The following is a 27,198-nucleotide window of genomic DNA, read 5'->3' as shown; positions in this document are numbered from 1 at the left end:
ACACTTAGGTTGCTTCCATGTCTTGGGTAAGTAATGCTTGGGTAAGATAAGGGTACACCTATCTTTTCAAATGAGTGTTTTAGATTTCTTCTGATCAATACCCAAAAGTGGGATTGCAGGACCATCCGGTAGTTCTATTTTTAATTTTTTGAAGAACCTCCTTACTGTTTTCCATGGTGGCTCTGAGGAGGAGCTACCCCTGGATCTGCTAGGGTTCCAGGAAGCAGAGAAAGACTAGTCCTGCTCCGCTTCCCCACACTCCCTGAGGTCTCCAGAGTGCACAGAAGGAACCACAAGACTCAGGTAAACTTCAAGTACAAACTTTATTTCTATTACAAGGATGTTAATAATTATAATAATAATAAAATAAAAAGAGGGAGGGGGCTCTGATACTTGGTTTATAGTTAAGTCACAGAGCTTAGGCTTCAGTCCCAGTCAGGCAGAGCCCAGCAAGGCCCTAGCAGGGACAGGGTGTCCCTCACTGTCTCCATCAGAAGGCAGTAAAGACAAAGGAGCCATTTCCCCACCGAAACAGAAGGCAGTGATGCCAAATGCCAAAGAAGATTAAAACAAAGCCCAAGTCCTTTCTAGTTCAACTCATCTCCAAAAGCCTGTTCCTAATATATATTGCAACTGACCTGAACACCTTCTCAGAGCTGCTCCACACATAAACCAGAGTCCCAATTCTAGAGTGGGGAGGGGCAGCACACAGGAGGTTACCCAAAAGTTCCCAAGCTTAGGTCCCTGCAGGAAAAAGAATCACTTTACTGGTGAATACCAGGTTTCCACACCCTCTCCTCTCTCCACCAGGACCACACAGCACCAAGAAACAGTGGTGACAGTATGTCAAAAGAGGAGCCCTGGTGGGCTGAGAGGCCATAAGTTGTATTTGTGCTGCCAAAAGGCAGCAGCTAAAGCTGAAACAAGAAATCTCTTAACAGCTTCCCTGCTAGCCCTCCCTCCAACCCCCAAACTCCCACATCACAATCTCAAAAGACACAAAATGGTTGTATCTTAAAAAAAATTAAATCTAAAATCTCCCCTGCCCACAGAGCCCGAGAGGCAGGGCCTGCACTGCGGCTGCGCAGAGAAATGGAACCCGTGCAGGTTCTCGCAGACACCATTACTCCTCCTCTTCCTCCTCAGCATCACCAGCTCCCTGTTGCTTGGGGGGTTTTGCCTATTGAAAACACAAACAAAAGCCCACATAGAAAGTGAAAATTCAGGCAGTATACCTTCAGAGCTCTGAAAAGTCAAGCTTCCATAGAAACCTCTTCATCAAAAGGCAAACGAACAACCCTTCAGCCACAAGCGGCCTGTTGCCCAGCTCCTTCTCTGACTTCAAGAACCATACATACCACACCCACCCGCTCCTGAGTCCTCACTGAGCATTTCGGGGCTGGATCCCCCATTACCTTTGCAGTCCTGTTGCGGAAGCTGGCAGTTGTGGCGGTGACCCTTGAGTTCCTGCCACCTTCACTCCTACCACTGAAAGAGAAGGATTGGAAACTAGTTTCTAAGATGCCCCTGAGCAAAAGTCAGACCACTCAGAAGACAAACAGCTGGAACCAGACATAGCAGCTCTCTGTGAGCAGACAAAACAAACCAACAACAAATACCCAACAAACAGCAAGAGAACATTTTGGAATCAGGCCACAGCACAAGCAAAGCCCACACTCTCATGGTCTCCTGAGCTACTCACAAGCCCCACTCCTGAGCTATTATTACCTTGGCCCATGTCTCCCTGAAGGCCCACGGGAGAAAGAGGGCGCGAGGTTTTCTGGGTAGAGATTTCGAACAGAGCGAATCACTGGAACGTGCCCGGCAGCCATGGGCCCATCATGGCTGTTTCGATTCCGCCCCCGAATGTCCTGGCTGTCTAAGTTGTTGAGCTTCATTACGCTGGGCTGGGAACTAGATTTAGGGCTTGATGTGGATGTTGACACACGGTTACAGGTAGCCATCATATTGTTAATGGGTCTGCTAGGGGGAAGAGGGTAGGTGGGCACTTTAGCAGTTTCCTGCTTAATATCATCCATGTAACCAGAAGACAGGTCTCCTGAAAAGAGAAGAGAGAACCAGTTTTAGGGGAAAGACTGCTCTTGCTATTAGTGCTGGAGTTGGAGCAGGAACATGAAGATTCTGGGTAGAACAGAATTCTGGGTAGAACTGCCTCTCATCTAAAGGCTGCTGAAACCCAAGTGTCCAGACAGGGTTGGGAACACCTTTGTCCACACTTTATACTTATTATTTGAGTCCTCATATAACTAACCAACAATGATGTGTAAGCAACCTTGAAAAGTAATGTCTAACTGGCTTTGTAGCGAGTTTGAAAAACAGTTTACCTGCCTAGTCCCTGAGACTCTTTAATAATAATGATGATGATGATTGAATATCCTAAGCTAATTTCAACTAGAGGCAGGGGCCTAAAAGTTATCTCCAAATAGTCCACTGATGAAAGCTACAGCTGAGTAATCACGGACTACCAACCCAGTACCCTCTAAGCCTACACTCAAGACCGCTCAGTCTAACATGGGACCACAACCGCTAGTAGTGAGATCCTTCTGTGCTTGGTTCAGGATTCAGGGGACCCCCATGTTAGAGTAGCGGATGAGAAACGGTAAACAGGCCCGTGTCAGCAGCAGACCTGCAGCTTTGGCTCAGCCCTGGCTAATACCCTGGTGTCTGACACGCCTCTTGGGCAGCTCTGGTGAGGTCTCTCGAGACTGGAAATCCTGTCTAGGAATCTCCTCCATCACATGGTTGTTTGCTGTGGCTGGGCGTTGGTCACACTGGTCCTAACAAAACAAAACAAAAAAATTAGTACCTCCGGGCGGAGTCATTTCTTGGAGAGGGAGCAGTGGGAAGAAAGGAAGGAGCAGCAGGTTAGGGGAACACACCTTATTCGGGGTCTTTAACAACCACTGAGAGGAAGGGCCTAAGACTAAGGAAACGCATCTAGAAAGGAGCAATCATTGCTATTAGCACCCAAGGCACTGAAGAAGCACTGCCTGATTTGTGCAGGGATCAGGAAGGGCTGGTGTCAAGAGCCCTAAAAAGTATACCTATACTTTGACCACAGAGTATTTGCATGGTTGCTTTTTTCAGAATCTCCCGTAGGAGATAACCAGCAGTCATTTATCTACTGCTTGATCCAAAAGCAGAAGTCTTTATTTACACGAATGAAATGTGTGGTGTTCTAGCAACAGCTAAATGGCATCAACTACAGAAACGATCCTGAACACACCTGGAGTATTAGCTCCTTATAACAAACAGGGAGTTGGCAGAAAATTGTATTCCCTCCTAACAGATCTGAATCCTAGCAAAAGCTGAGAAAGGACTTCAAATTGTCTAGTCTAACTCCTTCATTTACAGATATCCCCAGTGAGGGAACAGGATCTACCCAAGGTCAATAGTAGAACTAGCCCCAAGGTCTCCTGAAATGCAAGCCTCAAATACCACAACAGAAAGAATCTGCCTGATCAAAAGTAGAATATATTAGTGACATCAGGAGAGCTCTCATCTCAACCATGCTGACAAGTTCTCCACACCTGCATATGAGTCCTGACTCCTTGGTCCTTAGCTAGTGACATGATTTCAGTTGCCAGATGGTAAAGAAAGCTCACAAAACAGGGCATGTCCAGTAGCCACGTCAGGTATGTATGCAACTTAAACACTAAAAAAGCATTCTCAGCTCTGAAAGCCCCAGGTTCACTCATGGGATCAGCATGGAGTGAAGTGGACAGGTTCTTCAGGAACTTTTACCTGGTGATGGAACAGCACCTCCTCCTCCAGCTGGACCCCACAGAATTCACATGGGATGATGATTCCGCCCTCCACAGAGGGTGCATTGCTCAGGCCCATCAAAGAGTTGAACTGGTTACTTGTAGCCTGCTGCAGAAACCTCTGGAAGATGACATCAGGGTCCTCCTCCACCTCTTTGAGGGAAGTACTACCCATGTTAAATGAAGGTAAGGCACGGGAAGGGTTACAGCTTGTCTGTCTCAAAAAAAAAAAGGGCGGGGGGAGAAGGGGGTTAAAAAAAGTTTAAAAAATTACTAAAATATTTTCTAGGAGTCATAAAATTTTAGTAAGGCTTAACACTGAGGAGAGGAACTAGAAAGGGTCAGGGAAATGCAGATGGAATGCTCACTTTACTTTTAAACATTTCTGTGCTTTTTCCCTTTTTACTGTGTTCATATGATTATTCTTTTTAAATTAATTGGAAAGATTCAAGATTCTTCTCACAACCATATAGCGAGAGAGAACCAAATATTCTTTCTTATCTTGTTAATGGATTTTCTTATGCTGCTCCCAAACCAAAAACTAGGTTTATTTAAATATGTATTATTCCACTTATGGGGTTGCTTAAGTTTTGGAAATGCTAGACTAAGCCAATCCAAATCAGAGTAAGAGTGTGGAGGGGAAAAATAGTTCCCTCCACTAGGCAATCCTAAAACAAAGTCTAATATTCTCTAATCGTTCTTAAATGGCTCAAGAACTTTCCTTTAAAAAATATCTGACACCTTTCATATACCAGGTATTAAGATTCAGAAACTAGGAAAATCCAGAATCTGTCCTCAAGGAATTCAGCCTAGTGGTGCAGATGACAGGGAATCAGAAGACACCACATCACAGGGTGACAGACTAAAAGAGAAGTGGGCACAGAACTTTTAGGGCGCACATAGGTGGGACCTCTGACCTAGTCTTCAGAGCGTCACTCAGGATAGTTTCTTGGAGGTTGTGTCTTAACCAAGTCTACGAGTAAGGGGTCTGCTGAGGAGGCAGGGGTGGAGGCCACATGGCTTCCAGGCAGAAAAAGTAAAGTGCAAGGACCCCTGACCCAGGGAACTGCAAGGACTTCAGTACAGCTCCAATAAACAAAATGTGGCACGAGATGAGACCAGATTACATATGGTTAGTAGAGACATAGTCACCACATGGAGGGAGCAAACTGGGCCTGCTGGACTGAGCATTACTTTTTCCAAGAGTGAACAAGACTACGTTCTCATAGCCATATGTCAGCCACATCATGGTAAATAAAACACAGTTGCTACTCCTATAACAGGCCTATTAAAATAGTTGGCTCAAGACCTCCTGTGGCCTGCAACACCAACTCTGGCCTGCACACGTTCCTACTTAAAACTCTCCAGGAATTCACAACACACCTGATGGTCGATCAGCAATTCCTCTGGGTAGAGCTCCTCACAAAATTCACAAGGCAACATGGTCTCATCAGCTGCACCTGGGTATCAGAGGCCACACAGATGCCAGTGAATAAAAACAAATTTGATTCAACCTGTTATTCCCCTGGTGGGGTTTTAATTAAAAGTGTGACTCCCTTAGATATTTCAGAGATGGAGCAATTTGTGGGGCTGTAAATCCTCCCAGGGAAACTGCCCAAGAGACAAACCCCAAGCAAAAAAAATGCCACTATGGAAAAAGATTTACTGGCCACCATTCCCTGAGTAGCTAATATTAAAGTAGTCACTTACCCACTACTCTCTTTAAGAAAGTAGTTTAAATGTGCAATAACTCTAGGCACGAATCAGCCGTACGTGCATTATTTCAATCCTCAGGACTTATGAAGCCTGGCCAGTATGCTCAGTGGTTGGAGCTCAATTCCCAGTCAGGGAACATGCCCAGGTTTCAGGTTTAATCCCCAATAGGGGGCCTGCAAGAGGGAGCCGACTGATGATTCTCTCTCCCTCTCCCTTCCTCTCTCTCAATTAAGTAACTAGAGTTTGGCCTTTACATGGGTTTGAGTCCAAAATCTACATTTATGACTTTTAAAAACCCAAGCCAAAAATCCAGTTTAAAACTGTCCCCATCAATAGTATCCCCAGTGCCTGCTAGAAGCATATATAAATATTCTGAGGAACACATCAGAAAACTCAATGCTAACTTGTGTGAGTGCATACAGAGAGGGAGGCAGCAAGCCACCATGAGTGAGTCAATAGAAACAACAAAGACCAAAAAGAGTTTGATATAGTTTCAGACACAATATAAAAATAACACATTTAAAGATACGTTAAAAAGGGAATTGTAGTATGACTAAGGTAAAAGAGATTACTTTGAAAATGATGAGACACACTGAAGAAAAATGACAAATATATGTTATGTGTATTTACTTAGAATGCCGTTCTTGAAATATACATCCTAAAGTATGTAGAGATAAAATGTTATATCTGCAGCTTATTCCCAAATAGCTCAAGGGGAAAAATGATAAAGATCAAAGAAAAATACTAGAAATGGTGAATAAAGATGAGGGGTATATAAGATATTTGCTATACTATTTTCTAAGTTTTTAAAAATAAAAAGTCGGAAAAGCAATGAACAAAAAAGGCAAATCTGATCTCATGAAAAACTTTCATTTTTAAAATAAATTGTATAATGTAAGAAATACACATAACTGTGGAGACAGAGGCTAGTGAAAATAAAACAAACCTACCCTTTATGTCATTCAGAGCATTGGGACCTCCAAGGGACTGCTCTGCCTCACACACAGCCCTCCAGAAGTCCTGCTCTGCCAACTTGGGGGCCTGGCCTTCATTTTGCAGACTTAGGGCCAACATGAAGTCCAAGTTTGAACTGTCTTCACCACCCTCTATAGGGGACTGTCGGCTTCTACTCCTTTCTTGTTCTTCCACTGGAGGGAAAAAAAAGTAAACTAGTTCTCAACATACATTAGAAATGCCATGCTTTAGCTCAAGTCCATGCCTACAAATATTCCAGGTTTATAGCATCTATGCAGGAATAAAAGAGGCCCAGCCCTCCAGTTGTCACAGGACTCCAAATATGAAGTATGCCATGATAAAAGGTTCCAATACTATTTTAATTGTGTTATTAATAAGCAATATTATTGAGTTTTGGCTATGAGACAGGCACTGTGCTAAACACTTTATGTGTATTTTCTGCATTGTATAATGGTTTACCGCATGGGGTCAGATTGCCTGAATTCAAATCCCTGCTCTATCACTTACTTACCTACCCTCATGAGACTCCTGTGAGAATTAAACAGATTTTGATAACCTTCTAATCCCAAACACAACTCACATAGATTATTCTGAATTGGAAACTGGGTTGTCATGTTCCTTTGGTTGGTAGTCCTACTATGGGAAAGTTCCGATTCTGAGGCTCTCAGGGGCCGTCGAGGTAGCCTTATGGGTGGATCCAGAGACTCAATTTGTCTGAGGAGTTGTGATGCAATCCATATTCCATCTTGACCCCAAGACACATCATATGCATTAGGAGGCACGGCAGCCTCATCTCTCTTTTTCTCCCCATCTCTCTTACAAACTTCTGGGTGAGTCTTCAGATCTTTCACCAGGACATTACGCCCACAATTGCCACATAGCTCTGTCCGGGCACCACAGTAATCTTCATGGTCCTTCAGTTTGAGCACAGAAAGTTCCAAATCACAGTGCTGGCAAAGGGCAAGCCGCAGAGGACACTCAGTCTCCTGCAACACAGAGTAATGAAGCAGTTAATATGCAAATCTAGGAGAGGCATGTTTTAGTACAGGGCAAGGAAAGCAAAAAAGTATTTACTTCAATATTCTCTTCCAACCCTAGCCTCACCTGCCTACCATGTTTTTCTATGAATTTAAGAGTCAGGGCTTCTCGCTTTGTCCCTGCCACCAGGTTCTACAAAGGGAAGAAAACTTTAGAAGGAACCTACTCACTCAACCACGCTGACTTATTTTGTGCACACATTACAAAGTTACCCAAAAGCAGCCAGATAAGCCCAGGAGCAAAGAGCAAAAACCTAACAATTCAGACACGTTTATGAAAGTTCCACCAGCCCAATTTCCCTTTACCATTCCAATTTGTCTTAAGATTTGGTAATGTGGAAAAGAAAATGCCTTTGAGAAAGACACTGATTTGTCTAATCTGCATATTTGTATTACAGCACTGACTTATATTGAACAAATACGCCAAGAATCACCAGTGAATATACTGTACTCAGAAAATGAAGGACATGTCACTGATTTAAGTTACTCAACAGCAAAAGAGCAAATAATCACTAGCACTTACTAGATAATATAGTAAGCACTTTAACAACTCTAAAAAAAAGTGCTAGTAACTCACCAGAACAGCATATAAAGTAAAAACTTTATTTAAAGGAAAAATTTTTTAAACTCTTTAACTCTGGCCTACACTGTCATAGTTTTATTTGCAGGAATGTTAGGAAATAATCTATACTCAAATCTTTAAAATGACGGCTATATCACCAATGTGACCCCAGAAATAGCTGGGAGAGAAGCCAGAAGAGGGGGCAGTTGATTGAAGGTTGTTTATGTAGCAGGTAGACATTAGATCCAAAGAAATACTTATTATTATTGTTAATGTGACCTCAGTCATAGGTCAAATGCTTAGAAAAAAATAATAAAGGTAAGAGTGCCAAAGTATTTGTGAGACATTTATCTCTAAGCTGTTGGGTTACAAGTGATTGTTTTCTTTTATAACTTTTCTAATTTTTTTCCTTGAATATAAATTACTCTTTAAAATTATAAATTAACAAGTTAATTTATTTGAGACAGGATGAAATGCACAAATCTTAAGTTGCATACCTTGATAAATTTTTCAACAATGGACAGTTTTATCTCAACTAGGGACCAAATGATACTATGTTCTCTCTCACCAAATGCTCCCTGAGAAATTTCTTTAGGTGTAAACAGAAATTTCTTTAGGATCATCCAGATGATCCAATCAAAATGAAATTACAAGCTGTAAGGCAGGTGTGGATAAGGAGGTCATAAACATTGGCAACCCCCAATCTGGATTAGCGCTCAGAGAGGCTGCAAAGAGCCAAACCCCAGAATGGGAATGACAGACTCTGAGGCCTGAGCATGGGGCACAACAGCCATGCAGCAGATCTGGCAACAAACAGAACCTCAAATAGGCTTTGAGAGGCAATGTGCACGGATCTTGTAGAGAACAGACAACCAGACTAGCTTTCTGTTCCACATGTGGCTCTGTAATCTCACGCTTGGCCCCATAGTAACTCACTCCCTTCATTGTACAGGGACACTAACCTCATGATTCTGTAACTGCCTCTTCTCCAACTTCTTGTTACATTTGCAGGTTACCTAGGATAAATAGTAAAAAACAATAAATAGGCTTTGTGAGAACTTGCTCACTTGCTATGGCGAAATAGCAAGTATAACATATTAATGAACATTTGAGTCCTTAGTGGTTCACCTGACAGTGTTCTGTAGCCATGTGAGTCTCCATGCCAGATTTGGGAAATGGTTCCTTGCAGATAGGGCACACACCAATGTTCCTTTGACAATGGATCTCATGGATGGTAAAGTTACACAAAGGAATTTCCCTTTTGCTATAGAATTAGATCAAAGAAAAAGGCAAGCATTACTGACTGATCTAGTCACAGTTGTTATCACGTGAAAATCTGTCTTGTCCAATCTTTATTCTCCATTATTTCCCTTTAGCGAATATCTCGTCTATTAGCTCTTATGATTGTTACTACCCCTGCCTTTCAAGAATCAACTCCTGAAGGTTTGAGTCTTCTGTGCAACACTCTGGATTATCACTGCTATACACTAACTCTAAAAGCTCAACCTCACTTTCTAGATGTCAGAGCTGATCACAACCAACACATGAAGTCAGATAGTCAGATGCCAAAAAGAGCTGAGCTAGGCTTTTCCAAAACCATCCATGCCCCAAAGCACAATGGTACACTCCAGTATTATTTAAAAAAACAAAACAAAAAAACCTACCATTTATTTTCACTCTCAGTCCGAGATTAGATTTATTCCACTAAAGGTCAAACCAGGCTGTTGGAGCTACTGCATCAACCTCTACATTTGATCCTTTGCTATGTCTATCAGAGAGGTCCCAACAGCAGCAGCCCTATGACTGTGGAAGGCCCAATAGTCTGCTGGCTATGACTTCTCAGAGCAAGGGCAATTTGTCCCTCCAGACATGATGCAGCCATAACAGCCATACACTGGGCAGATTTTCCAGCCAACGTAGGCATATAGTCCAACTACACCTCAGCCATTCTATGGAAACAACTCTGAGGATGGGCCACCTTTAGTACAAGAATTAGGTATCAATTCTGACTACATCTGGCAAAAAACACTAACAGTGTTAAATCCATTCAAAGTAGCACATGGGCCCTAGCCGGTTTGGCTCAGTGAACAGAGTGTTGGCCTGGGGACTGAAGGGGCCTGAGTTCAATTCTGGTCAAGGGCACATACCTCGGTTGCAGGCTCCTCCTCAGCCAGGGCCCTGGTCAGGGCACATGCAGGAGGCAACCAATCGATGTGTTGCTCTCACATCAATATTTCTCTCTGTCTTTCCCTCTCTCTTCCACTCTCTCTAAAAATTAACGGAAAAATATCCTCGCGTGAGGATTAAAAACAAAGTAGCACATGGAAGCATCATGAATAAGACTGATCTGGCAGGACCAATGTTTTCTTGGCTCTGTCTTTGGAGCCACATTGTTACTGCCTGGCCAAATCCAGTAGGCCATGCTTATGGATGGGATCAGTGCAACTGAATGTCTAGAAATGTGAGATTTTTTTAAAATATATTTTTATTGATTTCAGAGAGGAAAGGAGAGGGAGAGAAACATCAGTGATGAGAGAGAACCATTGATTGGCTGCCTCTTGCACGCCCCCTATTGGGGATCGAGTCCACAACCCGGGCATGTGCCCTTGACTGGAATGGAACCCAGGATTCTTCAGTCCACAGGCCTATGCTTTATCCACTAAGCCAAACCAGCTAGGGTGAAATGTTTTGTTTTTTAAACTTAACGAGTATGACATGTGTTTCATTTGGCTGTGTGGCAAGTATCCTGGATAATGTCTTCCAACAATCCTACTTTCCAGCTTTGCAGTCATTTTTTTTTTTTTTTTTAAGCAGGATAGTATAGGAATCATCTCACTGCTCGAATTATTAGATGGTATAGTTTTTCTGCTTCCAAAATTTTTATTTCTGCGTTAGACTTATTGTGATGAACACTTTGTAAGGTATATAAATGCTGAATCACTATGTAGTATACCTGAAACTAATATATTTTGTTAACTATAATTTAAAAATAAATTTAACAAGAATATATATACATTCAAACAAGAGGCACATAGTATTAAAAGGCCTAACCTTTTATTCATTTGGATCTGACAATTGGAAAACTCCAATTTCACAGGCTAGCTAAAGAAAAGACTACATTAAAAGAAGGTGCCTATAAGTATGTCATCCAGAATAAGATTGCAGACAAAATACTAATATACTTGCTTCCTACCTAAAGATAAAATAAAGATGTTTTAAAGTGAGATAAATGAGAACACAATTCTATATATTGATAGAACTGCTAAAAACCCCAAGATAGAACTAGCAAGTTAAAGATAAAATTTCATTTTAGATAGAAATGATTACAAGGCGAGCCAAGACTTCATGAAAAATTCCCAGCCCTAGCTGGTTTGGCTCTGTGGATAGAGCCTTGGCCTAGGGAACTGAAGGGTCCCGGGTTCGATTCCGGTCAAGGGCACATGCCCAGGTTGCAGGCTCAATCCCCAGTAGGTATGCAGGAGGCAGCTGATCGATGATTCTCTCTCATTATTGATGTTTCTCTTTCTCTCTCCCTTCCTCTCTGAAATAAAAAATATATTAAAAAAAAAAAGTAAAATTCACAGTAGCCTCCCAAACAATAAACATAACAAGCCAGAAACAAACCCTTTAATACATGCAAAAATAAAAAGCTGAAGGAAGCTTGTTCCCTAGAACCATTCTCTTCCCAATCAGAAGACACCTTAAGAGTTAACATGCAAAAACATCTTTTCTAATCACAACTACTTTTTTTTTTAATATATTTTTTTTATTGATTTCAGAGAGGACGGAAGAGGGACAGAGAGAAACATCCAGGATGAGAAAGAATCATTGATCGGCTGCCTCTTGCAAGTCCCCCACTAGGAATTGAGCCCACAACCCAGGCACATGCCCTTAATTGGAATAGAACCCGAGACCTTTCAGTTCGAAGGCCAACGCTCTATCCACTGAGCTAAACCAGCTAAGGCCAAACTACTCTTTTTACTGGTCTAATCGCAGCTCATATTTTGAAGAGTACCTTAATTTTTCTTCGAGAATAGGAATATGGCTCTAAAGACAAAATTTTAAAACCCGGAATTTAGACAGGGTTACTTAGATGGGAGGTCTGTGCTGGCTTAGTCAGCCTCCCATGCTAATCTGCTCTTTTCTTTAAATAAATTGCTTTCACTTTGAATAACCTTGTTTTCATTAGCTTTCCATTAACTACCTCCCCCCCATTTTTAATTCCTTTGGCAGTTATTTATAGATTGTTCTAGGTTTGAGATTCCTTGGACTGATAAATGAGATTATCTCTCCCGGGCCAGTGTGGTTCAGTTGACGGGGTGTCCTGCGCACCAAAGATTGCTGGTTGGATTCCCAGTCAGGGCACATGCCTGGGTTTCATGCTCAATCCCCTGTAGGGGGCGTATAGGAGGCAGCCAACTGATGTTTCACTCTCATATCCCTCTTCCTTCCTCTCTCTATAAGTCAATTTTTAAAATATTTTTAAAAAGAGTATCTTAACTGATGCTAAAGTCATATATCTGTTTTCTTATAAAACCAACAGTGATGTTTGCTTGTAATTATTTATATCATTGATTACTTTGTATTAGTAACTATATATAAAACTCAAACAAAGCTAAAATACAAATTTAAGAAATGAAATCTTGCCCTAACCGGTTCGGCTCAGTGGATAGAGCGTCGGACTGCGGACTCAAGGGTCCCAGGTTCGATTCCGGTCAAGGGCATGTACCTTGGTTGCGGGCACATCCCCAGTAGGGGGTGTGCAGGAGGCAGCTGATCGATGTTTCTCTCTCATCGATGTTTCTAACTCTCTATCCCTCTCCTTTCCTCTCTGTAAAAAATCAATAAAATATATTAAAAACAAAAAGAAAAGAAATGAAATCTTAATTCCATTCAGGGAAAGAATACTCTGACCAACAGTTGCTCTGATTATATCCTAATTCTGCCAAAAGACTGAGAAGAAAAAGGCGATAAAAAAAAAGAAAAATTGTTATTTGACTTGAACCTTTCATCAATCTACATCAAACTATTTCCCTTATTAAATATCTCTTTCCTCCTACCACAATTTGGTAAGTTAAACATAACAGGCACTTTTGCTTTCTTTAGCTTTAGTAAGAGCACTTATATACCACTAAAATATACAAGTGCTCTTGAGAAACCCCAATCAAGAATCAGATGAGCTGCACTCCTAAGTTTCACTTTAGCAGAGTTGCTCTTTCTTGTCACTCACGTGGGTTAAAAACTCCAAAATAGAAAGCGCAACATTCGAGACTACGCCCAGTCTTCACTTAACAGTTCTGGAATCATGAAATGATAATGATTAATCTGGACTGCCAGAAGTCTTTAGACTTTTTTATTTTTTTAAAGCAATTGAACATTCTTCCAGCAAAATCCTTTATAAAAACAGTTCAGCTACATTGGTCCAAATGCTCTCTCACTACTATATATAGAGCCAAGATCATTCACCCTTGCTCCCAATCAACCCCTAGACAACCAGCCACTCAGGGAAATCCTTGCAACATACTTAAAAAACAAACACATTAACCACCCTAGCCGGTTTGGCTCAGTGGATAGAGCGTCGGTCTGTGGACTGAAGGGTCCCGGGTTTAATTCCAGTCAGGGGCACTAAAAATATATACATTTTTAAAATTAACCTAGTCCAACATTTTTATTATGTATATATTTTTTAATATACTTTTTTTGATTTCATAGAGGAAAGGAGAGGGAAAGAGAGATAGAAACATCAATGATGAAGAGAGAATCATTGATCGGCTGCCTCCAGCACACCCCTTACTGGGGGACTAAGCCTGGGCACGTGCCCTTGACCAGAATCAAACCCAGGACCCTTCAGTCCGCAGGCCAACACTCTATCCACTGAGCCAAACCAGCTAGGGCTTATGATATATTTAGTATCTTTTTAGAAAACATATGAAGATATTTTCCAGAAAGGCAAAAATATAAATTCCCTTATTTATGGGTCAGAAAAGTGAGGCCCAAAGCATTCGGTGACTTGCCAAAAGTCATTAACTAATTAATTAAATGCAGGAACCAGAGCCCTGAAGCCCAGCTTCATCCTATCACTCTAATCACTCCCTACACCACACTATGATAGCTAAACCAACTATCTTTGTCAAATTACCAAAATAGGCAATATTATCTAAAATTGTTAAAAAGGCTTCAGAACTATATATTTGCAGGACAAATTATATGATTCTAATTTTAACCTGCCAATAAATAAACCAACCCTTTACAAAAGTGAGTTTATCCTCATTCCAATAACATTTCTTAGATTAATTTCTTACCAGTTGTCACACAGTTGAGTGTCCTGGTCATCTAGAAATTCAGCCATCTTTAGCTCTTCCAGAAAACTACAAAAATAGAAGTGAGAACTTTCAATTTCATTTCTGCTTTAAGGATGACAAGCAAAACACACACACACAAAGAAACAGTGCACAGAAAATGTCACAAAAACTAGTGCATTTTATTTAATACCCAATACATGGGTTTCACCTTGTTTTTATTTTTGTTTAACTTTTACTTTAAAATAATTTGACTTACAAAAAAAAAGCACAAAGAACTCCCATATACTTTTCACCCAAATAACCATAATAAAATTATCAAATGTAGGAAACTAACACTAATACAATACTAGCAACTAATCAATAGATCTTCAAATTTCACAAATACCCTTTTTCTGGTTCAGGATCAAATCCAGGGTCACATACTGCACTGTTATTTCCCCTTAATCTTCTTTGACCTGGGATGTTTCTTGTTTCTTCATCTCTCATAACCTTGTTAAGTGTATTGGCTATTCTGTAGAATGTCCTTCAGTTTGGGTTTGATGTTTTCTCATGATTAATACATATCTGGCAAGAATGCCACAGAAGTGATGCTGTGTTCACCTTGGTGCATTACATCAGAGAGCGTATTAGGTCAACAGGCTTATTATTTTTTTTTTAAATATATTTTATTGATTTTTTTACAGAGAGGAAGGGAGAGGGATAGAGAGTCAGAAACATGGATGAGAGAGAAACATCGATCAGCCGCCTCCTGCACGCCCCCTACTGGGGATGTGCCCGCAACCCAGGTACATGCCCTTGACCGGAATCGAACCTGGGACCCTTCAGTCCGCAGGCCGACGCTCTATCCACTGAGCCAAACCGGTTCCGGCCAACAGGCTTATTATTACAGGTGACGTTAACTCTGATCACTTGGAGTGTCTGTCCAGTTTCTCCACTGTAAAGTTTTTTCTTTCTTTTTTTATTGTTTAAAGTATTACGTCTCCTTTTCTCACCAATTAACCCCTCTATCCCCCGCTCAACGCCACACCTACCCCCAGTTTTTCCTTCTTTTTAAACAAGATAGCAATGCAGAAAGCAAAGTGCTGGCAATTTTATTACCAATATTTACTTTAGATTATGCCTTTCCATGACACAAAAATGGTCTTAAATGGTCTTAAATGCTGCCTCCCAAAACAGCTCCTTAATGGTTTTGACATTTCCAAAGGAACTCACTTTTCAAAACACATTCATTCGTGCAACATGTTAAGACCCTGTGTGACAGACGCTGTGCCCGGCATTAACAATACTTTACAAATTAAAGAAAGATAGTGTCTTGCCCAACAAATCAATTTACTAAAAGAGAAAAATAAGCAAAAGAAATAGATACACCGTAAGATGAGTGTTTTGATGGAAAAGTACACGGACAAAGGGAGATGCGAGTGGAGGGAATCGACTTTAGGTAAGGATGGCGAAGAACTTTTTGAGATGACATTTAAACCGAAGCTCCAAGAGTCGGACCAGGAAATGGGAAGTGAAGATCGCGGGTGAGAATTCGGGGAAACCCATTTAGGCCGTGGCCCTAAAAGGCAATGAAGGAACAAGTAAACGTAGATCTGGAAGAACGTAAGTAAAAAGGAGAATGATTCAAGAAGCCTCCTCAGGAGGGACAGAAAGGATGCCGAATCCTCCGGGCCGGGTGGCATTTAATCCGGGGAGTGACCAGGGTCAAGGTAGCCCCCCCGGTCTGAAATGGAAACCGGAGGAAGCGCCTGGCGGGAAAATCAATCCCGTCCCCAACCGGGGAGCCTCGGGGGCGCTCTCAGGGCCGACTCGGGCGACCCAGTCCGGTCCACGAGACCCGGGGCGGCGCCTCGGAGCCGCGAAGAAGCCGGTCTTCCACCTGCAAGGGGGTGGGGCGGCCTCGCTGAGGGTCGGTTTGGCCCTGCCCCTCGGCAGCTGAGGGACGGACCCGCTCGGGGCCTGCAGTTCCTCACGCCGACAACTGACCATGTTCCCCGGGGCCGCGGTGGGGAGCGAACGGGCGAAGGCACCGAGGTTGGGGTGCAGGCGTCGAGGTGAGGAGGGGCCCCCTTACCGACTCCGGAGGCCGGCCCTCGGCCCGAGGGGGCGGAGCTCCCCCTTCCGGGGAAGCGGGTCCCAACGGTCCCTCCCCCGGCGACGTCGGAGGTGGGGCCGGGGGGAGGGCCGCAGCCTGGACCCGGCAGCAGCCAACATTGATTGTGACCGTTTTCCACGGGAAAGCGTTCTCCCCGGACCACGACCCTACCGGGCGAAAGTCACCCCCACTCCGGAGGCCGCGGGAGCGGAAGTCCAGGCAGACACTTACCCGCCACACAGCTGGTCTGAGTGGGGACTCGAACCGGCGGCCGGCGGCCGAGCCCGCACTAGGCGACCGCGACCCCCGGCCTCCGCCGGCAGCTCGAGGCCCGGGCCCAGCTCCGACTGGGGCGCTCCCCAGCCGCGGGGGCCAAGGCCGGGAAGGGGCGGCGGCGGCGCCGGGGTCGGACGAGGCTCCCGTTCCCGGAGGAGAAAGCGCCGCCTCCACCAACGGCCTGAGGGGACGCTGCGGCGCGGGCATCTTGCCCCAGCGGCCGCGACCCCCGGGCCTACAGCTCCTTCGCCCGCACTCCCCGCCCTCGAGTACCGGCCTCCGCGCCGCGGGAAGCTCCCCAGGAGCGGGCCGCCGCCGCACTCACCTACGACCAGGAGGACGTCGGGCTGATTCGGCAGCTCCGGCCCCGGAGCCTCTTCAGTCAAACCCCGCACTGAACAACGGCCCCCAAAGCCGCCTCACCATTTCCGACCGTCGCGGAGGAGCGCGTCCATTGGCTAGAGGCGGCCCCGCCTGTGCACCCATTGGACAGCACCGCTGTCGCTCCCAGGGCCCCGCCTCCTGTGCGCCGATTGGCTCCTCGGAGCTCTACGGGGGCGGGTCCGTGGAAGTCCCAGCCCTTGCACATCTGGAATGAGAGACAGAGACCTAACCAGTTCTGGGCCTATCAACTGCCTGTGGCACAGGCTAATAATATTTGCATGAATAATACTGTACAAACATTACTAAGACGCCTAATATATTAAGGTAATTGTCTTTTGTCCTCTTGTCATGAGCCATTAATACTTATTAGTCACTCTTTTTGCTATTACAGTGCCCTCTGGCATGCAATATATCTGCAAGGTTCTGCCCATATTTGAGCACTTCGCTTTTTGCGGTGGAAGAGTGAGCGGCTGAGGCAGAGGATTGAGTCCCAGTTTCACTCCTTGCTACCGTATGGATTGTCTGAACTCTTCCCTCATGAATAAAAGATAAATAAATAAACATTTAAATATAACCAAGAACATCCTATATAAAATACAGCGATTTCAAATCATGATTTTATTGTAGGTACTTGCAAATATTATGAGATAGTGCTAAGAAGGAAAAGCATGTTACAAATTATTTATTTGTAACAGGACAGAATATTTTTAAAATATATTTTGTTTGTTTTATTTTTTAATATATTTTTTTATTTTAGAGAGGAAGGGAGAGGGAGAGAGAGATAAAAACATCAATGATGAGAGAGAATCATTGATCAACTACCTCCTGCACAGCCCACATTGGGTATCACTGCCTCCTGCACAACCCCACAACCAAGGCATGTGCCCTGACTGACATCAAACCGTGACCTCCTGGTTCATAGGTGGGCACCACTGAGCCATGCCAACTGGGCTGGGACAGAATATTTAGTGTCAATAGGCAGGATAGTCTGTGTGATTCCAAGAGTTATAAAGTTAAAAAAACAGGCAATATTAATTGAAGGTAAGAGAAGTCAGAATAATGGTTCCATTTGGAGGCTGTGGACTACAAAGGAATATGAGAGTTTCCAAGTCCTGAAAACATTCTACAGCTCAATCTACAGAGTGGTAAACACAGATGTACTAGTAAGTAGTCACTAAGCTATACACTTACCAGTGCGATTTAAACACTTTATATTGTGTGCGTAAATGTTTTTTTCAAATTATTTTTATTTATGGATTTGAGAGAGAGAGAGAGAGAGAGAGAGAAAGGAAGAGAGAGAAACATCGACCTGCTGTCTCACTCATCCATGCACCCATTGGTTGACTCCGGTATGTGCCCTGACCAGGAATGAACCTGCAATCTTGGTGTATGGGGACGATGCTCTAACCAACTGAGCTACCCAGCCAGGGCATTACCTTGTATGTTAAAGAGAATGTCCCATTCAATATTCTCTTTTTGAAAATATATTTTTATTAATTTCAGAGAAGAAGAGAGAGAGAGAAAGAAACATCAATGATGAGAGAGAGTCATTGATCAGCTGCCTCCTGCAAGCCCCACATGGAAGATCAAGCCCCCAAAGCCCTGCATATGCCCTAATCAGGAATCGAACTGGTGACCTCTTGGTTCCTGGGTTCCCAGCCAGGCTGTTCTATCTTTTTATACTACATAATCTCTTGGAGATCTATTCAATATTAGCATATCTATCTAGAGCAGCGGTTCTCAACCTGTGGGTCGTGACCCCTTTGGGGGTCGAACGACCCTTTCACAGGGGTCACCTAAGACCATTGGAAAACACATATATAATTACATATTGTTTTTGTGATTAATCACTATGCTTTAATTATGTTCAATTTGTAACAATGAAATTGGGGGTCACCACAACATGAGGAACTGTATTAAAGGGTCACGGCATTAGGAAGGTTGAGAACCACTGATCTAGAGTATATATTTTTCTATTTCTTTTTTTAAAATATATTTTTATTGATTTCAGAGAGGAAGAGGGAGGGAGAGATAGATAGAAACAGCAATGATGAAAGAGAATCATTGATTGGCTGCCTCCCACATGCCCCTGATGGTGATTAAGCCCGAAATCTGGGTATGTGCCCTGACTGGGAATCAAACTGCGACCTCCTGGTTTATAGGTCAATGCTCAACCACTGAGCCACACTGGCCAGGCTATCTTTTTCTATTTCAATAGTAAATCTATTGTCTGGATATAACTTATTCAACCAATTTGTTATTTTAATAAAATATAAGTCCAGAGCTTCAGCACCAGCCTCACTGATTTGCTCAGCAAATGTAGAGTGCTTCCTATGTGACAGGCCCCAGATAAGAAACTGGAGTTTCAGTGGCAAACAACAGGACAAGCTCCTGCCTTCCCAATAGTTTGCCCGGGAGACAGGCCCAATGGTAATGATAACAAGTGTGATACATGCTGTGATATAATAAAGAATATACAGGTTTACCCGCTACTGAAAGTAGAGCATTCCTGTGAAACCTTTCATAAGGTGAAATGGTGCAAATCAAAGAAGCTATTCCCTTAGGACACGTCTTGCTAACACATCTCAACTTAACAAAATAAGCTGAGCTAGAGCACAGATGCTCACAGACACCGTTCGAAGCTAGAGCAGCTTGATGCTGAGTGCAGTTCCTGGGGAAGGAGCTCGGTGATGCCACTCTGGGGGCTCCAGGTGTGCACGGCCTCTATAATCACTAGCTGTCCATTTTGTACAACCCCTGGGACCACACTTCTAGTTGCTAGATGGGATGCTGCCCAGTTGGCTGAGCATAGTCCCATGCACCAATCCATGTATCGCTTAATAGCACCTATTAAAACTCCAAATTAGCCCTAACCGGTTTGGCTCAGTGGATAGAGCGTCAGCCTACGGACTGAGAGGTCCCAGGTTGGATTCCAGACAAGGGCATGTACCTTGGTTGCAGGCACAACCCATGTGGGAGGTGTGCAGGAGGCAGCTGATCGATGTTTCTAACTTTCTATCCCTCTCCCTTCCTCTCTGTAAAAAATCAATTAAAAAAACATATTAAAACTCCAAATTAGCTAGGTGGATTTTGTTTTTTAACAGTATGAATCTTTGGGTCACAATATTTAGGTGTAGTTTCTACCTGCAGTGAATTTAGATTATTTGTAAACAGGTTTCTGAACTTTGAAACAGATTTTCCCATAGAAGAAGTGTTATAGTGGTGATTACAATCTCAAGCTGATCCATAAGTGTTATTCAATTTATAACAAAACCTTAGATCAATCTTGTGAACTAAATAGAATCCTTCAAACAAAATCTCCTTCCCCTACCCATATACCCTGCAACAGAAAGGGAATAAGTTTTCCTCCCTTGAAAGTACTATGCTTTTTGTGCTGGCCAGTGTGGCCCAGTTGGCTGAGCATAGTCCCATGCACCAAGAAGTTGCTGATTAGATTCTCGGTCAGGACACATGCCTGGATTGTGGGCTTGATCCCCAGTAGGGGGATGCAGGAGGGAGCCGATCGATGTTTTTCTCATCAATGTTTCTTTCTCTCCTTCTCCCTTCCTCTTTCTCTCTACAATCAATAGAAAACATATATTTGCCCTAACCGGTTTGGCTCAGTGGATAGAGCATTGGCCTGCAGACTCAAGGGTCCCAGGTTCAATTCCGGTCAAGGGCATGTACCTTGGTTGCGGGCACATCCCCAGTAGGGGGTGTGCAGGAGGCAGCTGATCGATGTTTCTCTCTCATCGATGTTTCTAACTCTCTATATCTCTCTCCCTTCCTCTCCGTAAAAAATCAATAAAATATATTTTTTAAAAAAATTTAAAAAAGAAAACCTATATTAAAAAAAAAACTGTTATGACTTTTGGCTACGCAACTTGTCCATGAAACTTCTAGGAAGCCAAGTTATATCTGAAATACTAATGCTGTGTAATTACAAAGATGTCTATTACTGTTTCTTAGGGATGAAAAGGAGACCACTTAAATAAATTATAAATTATACTTCAATAAAACTATACAAAAGGTAAAAAAGAAGTAAGTATGAAAAGAGATGTAAAATAAATTGTCTTATGAAAACGTTGAAAGACCAAACATATTCATAGGATTTAATAGGATTTTATGTTTGTAAACTTTGGTATTTAATAGGACAAATATAAAATCTTATTAATATGTTCAGTTTTATATTTGTAAATAATATTAAAAATAGTATTAATAATCATAAACTATTTATCTAATAATATATGTTAGAATAGCTTAGAAATAGGCTGGAGGAAGAATCCATTCCCCGTGGTGGCCTCTGAAAGGTTGGGTTTACAAGGACATTCACTTCCTACATTGAATAATCTTCCAAGTAAGAAAGAAAAAAATAAAGAATCCATATTTCTCCCTGTACTCCTCCTTACTGCACACAATGTATTGATGAGAGAATTATGAACCAGATTTTTAGATTTGTTGACTGCTTTGCATGACTTCTTGTTTGAATAATCTAAGGCCTAATGTATTTTTTCTTTTTTACCCTATTTTTTCAATACAAACAATGAAGCCCCAATTTCTTTTTTTTTAATATATATTTTATTGATTTTTTACAGAGAGGAAGGGAGAGGGACAGAGAGCCAGAAACATCGATGAGAGAGAAACATCGATCAGCCGCCTCCTGCATACCCTCCACGGGGAAGTACCCGCAACCAAGGCACATGCCCCTGACCAGAACTGAACCCGGGACCCTTGAGTCTGCAGGCCAACACTCTATCCACTGAGCCAAACTGGTTAGGGCACGAAGCCCCAATTTCAAATGCACAGTACAATGTATTTGACATATGTAACTATGACTATAATAGAGATATAGACTATTTTGATCTTTCATCAGTCATCCCCACCCCTCACCCAGCCCTTGGCAGCCCCTAATAAGCTATTACTACAGAGTGGAGTTTCATGTAGGTGGAACCATAAAGTACGTCCACCTCTGTGTCAGGTTTCTTGCACTTGGCATGGGGTTGGGGTCCATCCCTGCTATTTATTGATCATATGACCATATCAATAATTCAGTCCCGCCCTAGCTGGTTTGGCTCAGTGGATAGAGCGTTGGCCTGCAGACTGAAGGGTCCCGGGTTGAATTCTGGTCAAGGGCATAAGCCTGCGTTGTGGGCTTAATCCCCAGTAGGGGGCATGCAGGAGGCAGCCAATCAATGATTCTCATCGATGTTTCAGTCTCTCTCCCTCTCCCTTCCTCTCCGAAATCAATAAAAATACATTTTTAAAAAATTCAGTCCCTGCATATAAGCATAACCAATGGACATAAGACACTGGGGGATAGGGGAGGCTAGGGGACTGTCTAGGGCGGGGGGATAAAATGGACACATATGTAATACCCTTTGTAATACTTTAAGCAATAAAAAAAAAAAAAAAAAAAAAATTCAGTCCCTTTTCCTGCATGGTATCTTTCCATTCTCTGGATGTACCACAATTTGCATTGATAGATGTGAGAGTTGATTCCAGTTTTTGGCTAATATGGATAAGGCTGCTACGAACATTCTGTACAAGTCTTTTGGGAGGACATATATTTTTATTTCTCTTGGATAAACACTGAGGAGTGGAACTGCTGAATCACATGATAATTTTACAAGAGGCCACCAAACTGTTTTCCAAAGTAACTGTACCATCTAACATTCCCATTCCCGCCAGCGGTGTAGGAGAGTCCCAGTTGTTCCACTCACTCGCCAACTTGGTATAAATACATTTTGAATAAATAAACAGAAGAATAGTGACCCTGTCTCCAGGGAACAACTCACTTTCTTCCCTTGCATGGCTGACTCAGAAGTTCTGAATGCAGAGTTTACAGTGGGAGACAGCGTCAGCCAGGGGAGCAAGGAATAAAGGAGAAATAATGACCAGCTCAGACTTCACTTACCTCCTTGGGGTGCCTTACTTGTCCTGGCCTGTATCCAGCAGAAGTAATTTTACAAGTTTACCAACATATTATTTCTGACCAAACAGGCCAGGAGGGCCTGCTGATTATTGTAACAGCAGAAAGGGTTTAGGCTGGACTTGAGAAGGTTACTAGGAGACCACCTGTAAAAGATTAGCTGCAGGTCCCCTTAGGCCAGCGGTTCTCAACCTGTGGGTCGCTTTGGCCGTCGAACGACCCTTTCACAGGGGTCGCCTAAGACCATCCTGCATATCAGATATTTACATGACGATTCATAACAGTAGCAACATGACAGTTATGAAGTAGCAACGAAAATAATTTTATGGTTGGGTCACAACATGAGGAACTGTATTTAAAGGGCCAGAAGGTTGAGAACCACTGGCTTAGGCGGTGTCTCTCTAAGTTTAAGAAACACGCCACCCTCGCCCCCTGGCACAGAATCATTTGAGAGCTTGTTAAACATTTAAATTTCTGCAGGGATGTAATGAAGTACAGCATAGGAAACACAGTCAATAATGTTGTAATAACTATGGTGCCGGTTGTATATGGGAAATATGGGGGGGGGGGATCACTTTGTAAGTAATATAAAATCTAACCACTGTGCTGTACACCTGACACTGATATAATATTGAATGTCAACTGTAATTGAAAAATTAAACATAATAAAAAAATAAAACTAAAAAAAATTAATTTCGGGTCCTGGACACCTTCCATTCATCATTCCTGCAAACACAGCCCAGATTTCCTGAATCTAATTTGGGGGAGCATGGCCAGAAATTCCCTTCTTTTTTTAAAAAAATATTTTATTGCTTTTTTACAGAGAGGAAGGGAGAGGGATAGAGAGTTAGAAACATCAATGAGAGAGAAACATTGATCAGCTGCCTCCTGCACACCTGCTACTGGGGATGTGCCTGCAACCAAGGTACATGCCCTTCATGGGAATCAAACCCACGACCCTTCAGTCTGCAGGCCGATGCTCTATCCACTGAGCCAAACCGGTTAGAGCAGAACTTCCCTTCTTGGTTTAGGCAAATTCAGCATCGACTGCCTTGGAATGTTGATAAAAGCCCTGGGATAGGTTTGCCTTGCCCTTCCCTGTTCTGCCAAATTCAGGTCAGTGGACAGAGCGTTCCCCTATCCAAGATGGGGGAAGGGAATTATTCTCCTCTAGCCAAAGCTGTCATTACCAAGCCTGAAAAGCCACCATGGACTTCCCCCTTCCCAACACTTCCTCGAAGCCCCAATTCTCACACACACACACACACACACACACACACACACACACACACACACACCGTCTCCCCCTCTCCCTCAGCCTCAGCCTTAAATCTCTAACAGGATATGTATTTAATGCACCTTTTCCTTGAGTCTCTAGTGCCAACCGCTTCCCTTCCTCCCACATTTACTTGCCAGCAGCTGCCTAGAGTCACATATTCCTGGCCCTGTGCCCAGCACAGACTCAGACACATAGAAGGCACTCAATTCCTACTTGCAAAATTACACCACGCTTTCTTTATGTCCTTATTTATAATAAACATTAAAAGGTACTTCTTTGAGGGGGGGGTGGCAGAGGGCAATGGGGTAAAAGGGGACATATGTAATAATTTCAACAGAGATTTAAAAGAAAAAATAATAAAGGGTACTTCCTTGGCCCTGGCTGAGTGGCTCAGTTGGTTGGCATGTCTTCCCACACACTAAAAGGTCGTGGGTTCAGTTCTCGGTCAGGGCACGTACCTAGGTTGTGGGTTCAATCCCCTACTGGGCATATGCCAGAGGCAACCAATAGATGTCTCTCTCTCACTTTCTCTCTCTCTAAAAATCAATTAAAAAACCCATATCTACTAATCTATTGTCTACTTCTGCCAATACCACACTGTCTTGATGACTAGTTTTATGGTAAGTCTTGAGAGCTGATCATGTAAGTTCTCTCTGTTTTTTAAAAATTTTTGTGAGTTTATTTGAGCCAAAGTGTCGACAATTGCTGGAAAGCAGAACCTCAATGGATTGAGATAATGCTCCGGAGAAATGGCAGGTTTTCCTCTATTTTCATACGTTGCAATCAAAGGAGGGATGTAGGTGGGTTACATGAAATCCATTGGTGAGAGACTAGAGAGGCGGGAGAAAGCAAAGCAGGGAGGGGGAAACCTCTGGGATTGGATAAAAAATAAAATGATAGACACATACTTAGGTGGGTACAGGAACAATGAACATGATAAGGAATCTGTGGTATCCCAAGGGGTCCGGAAAAAGGGAAGTTACAAGTAACCCAGACACTTCAAGGATATGTTATCATAGGTGCAAAAAGACAGCTAGGCTCAGTTAAGATAAAGGTTGACCTTGTCAGTGAAGAGACCGGCCTCGGACGTAACTACCCACCATCACTGCTTTTAGTTAAAGTTCAATTTCATCCTTTGTGGTTACTTTTGGTCTCTGAGTTTGCAAGACTGCCATGCAGGCTTTCCCTGAGCTTGTCAGGTTCACATGTGGCCCCTTTCGTCCGCAATTCCTCTCCTCTTCTTCCTAGTAGCCTTAACCTGGAATAAAATATGATCATGCTTCCTGAAGGACAGTGACCTCCCTCAGGGATGTGCTACAGATCAGCTGGGAGGAAACTGGACTCTGAGCAGGAGCCCCTGGAATGTCCTGAGGCCACAGGTGGAGCCACTGTCAGAGGCGTTTGTGAGCCGGGGAAATGGGTGGAACCTTTCCTCTTCTGGGATGAGCACCGTCAGCGTGAAAACCCTGTGGTAAGCGCCTCCTTGTGTTTTTGCTGGGGAGCAAGTCCCACCAGCTCCTGCCTTAGCAATGAGGAAGCCGGGCAGGAATACCCTGCTGGGGCGCTCCTGCTCCCACCTCCAGTGCCTGTTGTGGACTCCTCATCACTCTACTCAGCCTTCCAATGTAAGTCCTCTCATTCTGCTCCTCTTTTTCAAGATTTTCTTGGCTATTCTAGGTCATTTGTATTTGCATATAAAACTTAGAATTAGCTTGTGAATTTCCTGACTGGTTGTAATCTCTCATCTCATGCTTTTTCTTATCAGAGAACTGACCACACAGCAACACTACCTCCCAGAGTCTCCTTCATTCAAAATGAAGGGCCCATTGTTGGCCCTGGCTGGGTAGCCCAGTTGGTTAGAGCATCGTCCCAATACACCGTGGATGCAGATTTGGTCCCTGGTCAGGGCACATACAAGAATCAACCGGTGAATGCATAAACCAGTGGAGCAACAAGTCGATGTTTCTCTTTCTCACCTTCCTCTCTCTCAAATACATCAAAAACATTAAAAAATAAGGTAAAAAGATAAATAGTTATTGTTATGAAATTCTGGATAAATACCATTACCTGTCAGAGGCCCTGGTTCTGTGGCCACTCTCTGTCCAAATATCAAATATACGATAATGGAAGAAGACTTGACTTTGGGTGGTGGGCAACAATGCAATATACAGATGATGCATCATAGAATTGTACACTCGAAACCTATATAATCTTATTAACCAATGTCACCCCAATAAATTAAATTTAAAAGGCTATGCTTGCAAAATGTTAACATTTGTTAAATCTGTGTGATATGTAAATATGGGTATTATTCTCTTTACTTTTACGGATTTTGAAACATTTCATAATTTTTTAAATTATAGCTTATAGAGTGATATTATTTGGCTGATGAAATGTTCTAAAATTGGATTATTGCAATGGTTGCCAAACTCTGTAAAATGTACTAAAAATCATTGAATTGTGCACTTAAAATGGATGAATTTTATGGTATGTAAATAATAACTCAATAGCCCTAGCCGGTTTGGCCAGGACAGATACCACAGATTCCTTCATGGTTATCATGTTCGTTGTTCCTGTACCCACCTAAGTCAGCCTGCAGACTGAAGGGTCCCAGCTTCCATTCTGGTCAGGGCACATGCCCAGGTTTGGGCTTGATCCCCCAATGCAGGAAGCAGCCAATCAATGATTCTCTTTCATCACTGATGTTTGTATCTCTCTCTCCCTCTCCCTTCCTCTCTGAAATCAATAAAAACAAACAAACACCTCAATAATCTTGAGTATAAAAATTATAAAGAAAAAGGGGACATCTGTAATACTTTCAATAATAAAGATAAACTAGCCCTAGCCGGCTTGGCTCA

General features: G+C 42.9%; 1 protein-coding gene and 1 long non-coding RNA gene across 5 annotated transcripts; one reads left to right on the top strand and one right to left on the bottom strand.

The window, feature by feature from the left end:
• Positions 1-304: 304 nt before the first annotated feature.
• On the bottom strand, positions 305-17,213 carry TRAFD1 (TRAF-type zinc finger domain containing 1). Of its 4 annotated transcripts, none has more exons than XM_036353405.1 (12): positions 17,074-17,213; positions 14,378-14,443; positions 9,204-9,339; positions 9,038-9,091; positions 7,057-7,462; positions 6,452-6,649; positions 5,169-5,245; positions 3,766-3,999; positions 2,678-2,798; positions 1,729-2,059; positions 1,416-1,488; positions 305-1,180 (listed from the first exon to the last, which is right to left on the bottom strand). In XM_036353405.1, the coding sequence occupies exons 2-12, from the start codon at positions 14,422-14,424 to the stop codon at positions 1,124-1,126; spliced, it is 1,734 nt and encodes a 577-aa protein (XP_036209298.1). In that variant the 5' UTR covers positions 14,425-14,443; positions 17,074-17,213; the 3' UTR covers positions 305-1,123. The 4 variants fall into 4 exon arrangements, with proteins under 4 accessions (XP_036209298.1, XP_036209300.1, XP_036209297.1 ...); XM_036353407.1 differs by lacking the exon at positions 17,074-17,213 and adding an exon at positions 16,704-16,823; XM_036353404.1 differs by lacking the exon at positions 17,074-17,213 and adding an exon at positions 14,763-14,977.
• An 8,121-nt stretch (positions 17,214-25,334) lies between these two features.
• LOC118678474 lies at positions 25,335-26,370 on the top strand. The gene is made up of 2 exons (XR_004974907.1): positions 25,335-25,965; positions 26,106-26,370. It is a non-coding gene; the product is annotated as an uncharacterized LOC118678474 (long non-coding RNA).
• The last annotated feature ends 828 nt before the right edge of the window (positions 26,371-27,198 follow it).

Source organism: Myotis myotis, unplaced genomic scaffold (assembly GCF_014108235.1).
Source record: "Myotis myotis isolate mMyoMyo1 unplaced genomic scaffold, mMyoMyo1.p scaffold_m19_p_20, whole genome shotgun sequence".
Classification (NCBI taxonomy): domain Eukaryota; kingdom Metazoa; phylum Chordata; class Mammalia; order Chiroptera; family Vespertilionidae; genus Myotis; species Myotis myotis.
This window is presented reverse-complemented; position numbering and strand designations above follow the sequence as displayed.

Coding starts and splice junctions, on each gene's coding strand:
- TRAFD1 (XM_036353404.1), bottom strand. CDS start 14,863: ATGAGAGATGAAGAAACAAGAAACATCCCAGGTCAAAGAAGATTAAGG. Junction 9,092..9,203: donor TGGCTACAGAACACTGTCAG/GTGAACCACTAA, acceptor TATTTATCCTAG/GTAACCTGCAAATGTAACAA. Junction 4,000..5,168: donor AATTGCTGATCGACCATCAG/GTGTGTTGTGAA, acceptor TTTTTGAGACAG/ACAAGCTGTAACCCTTCCCG.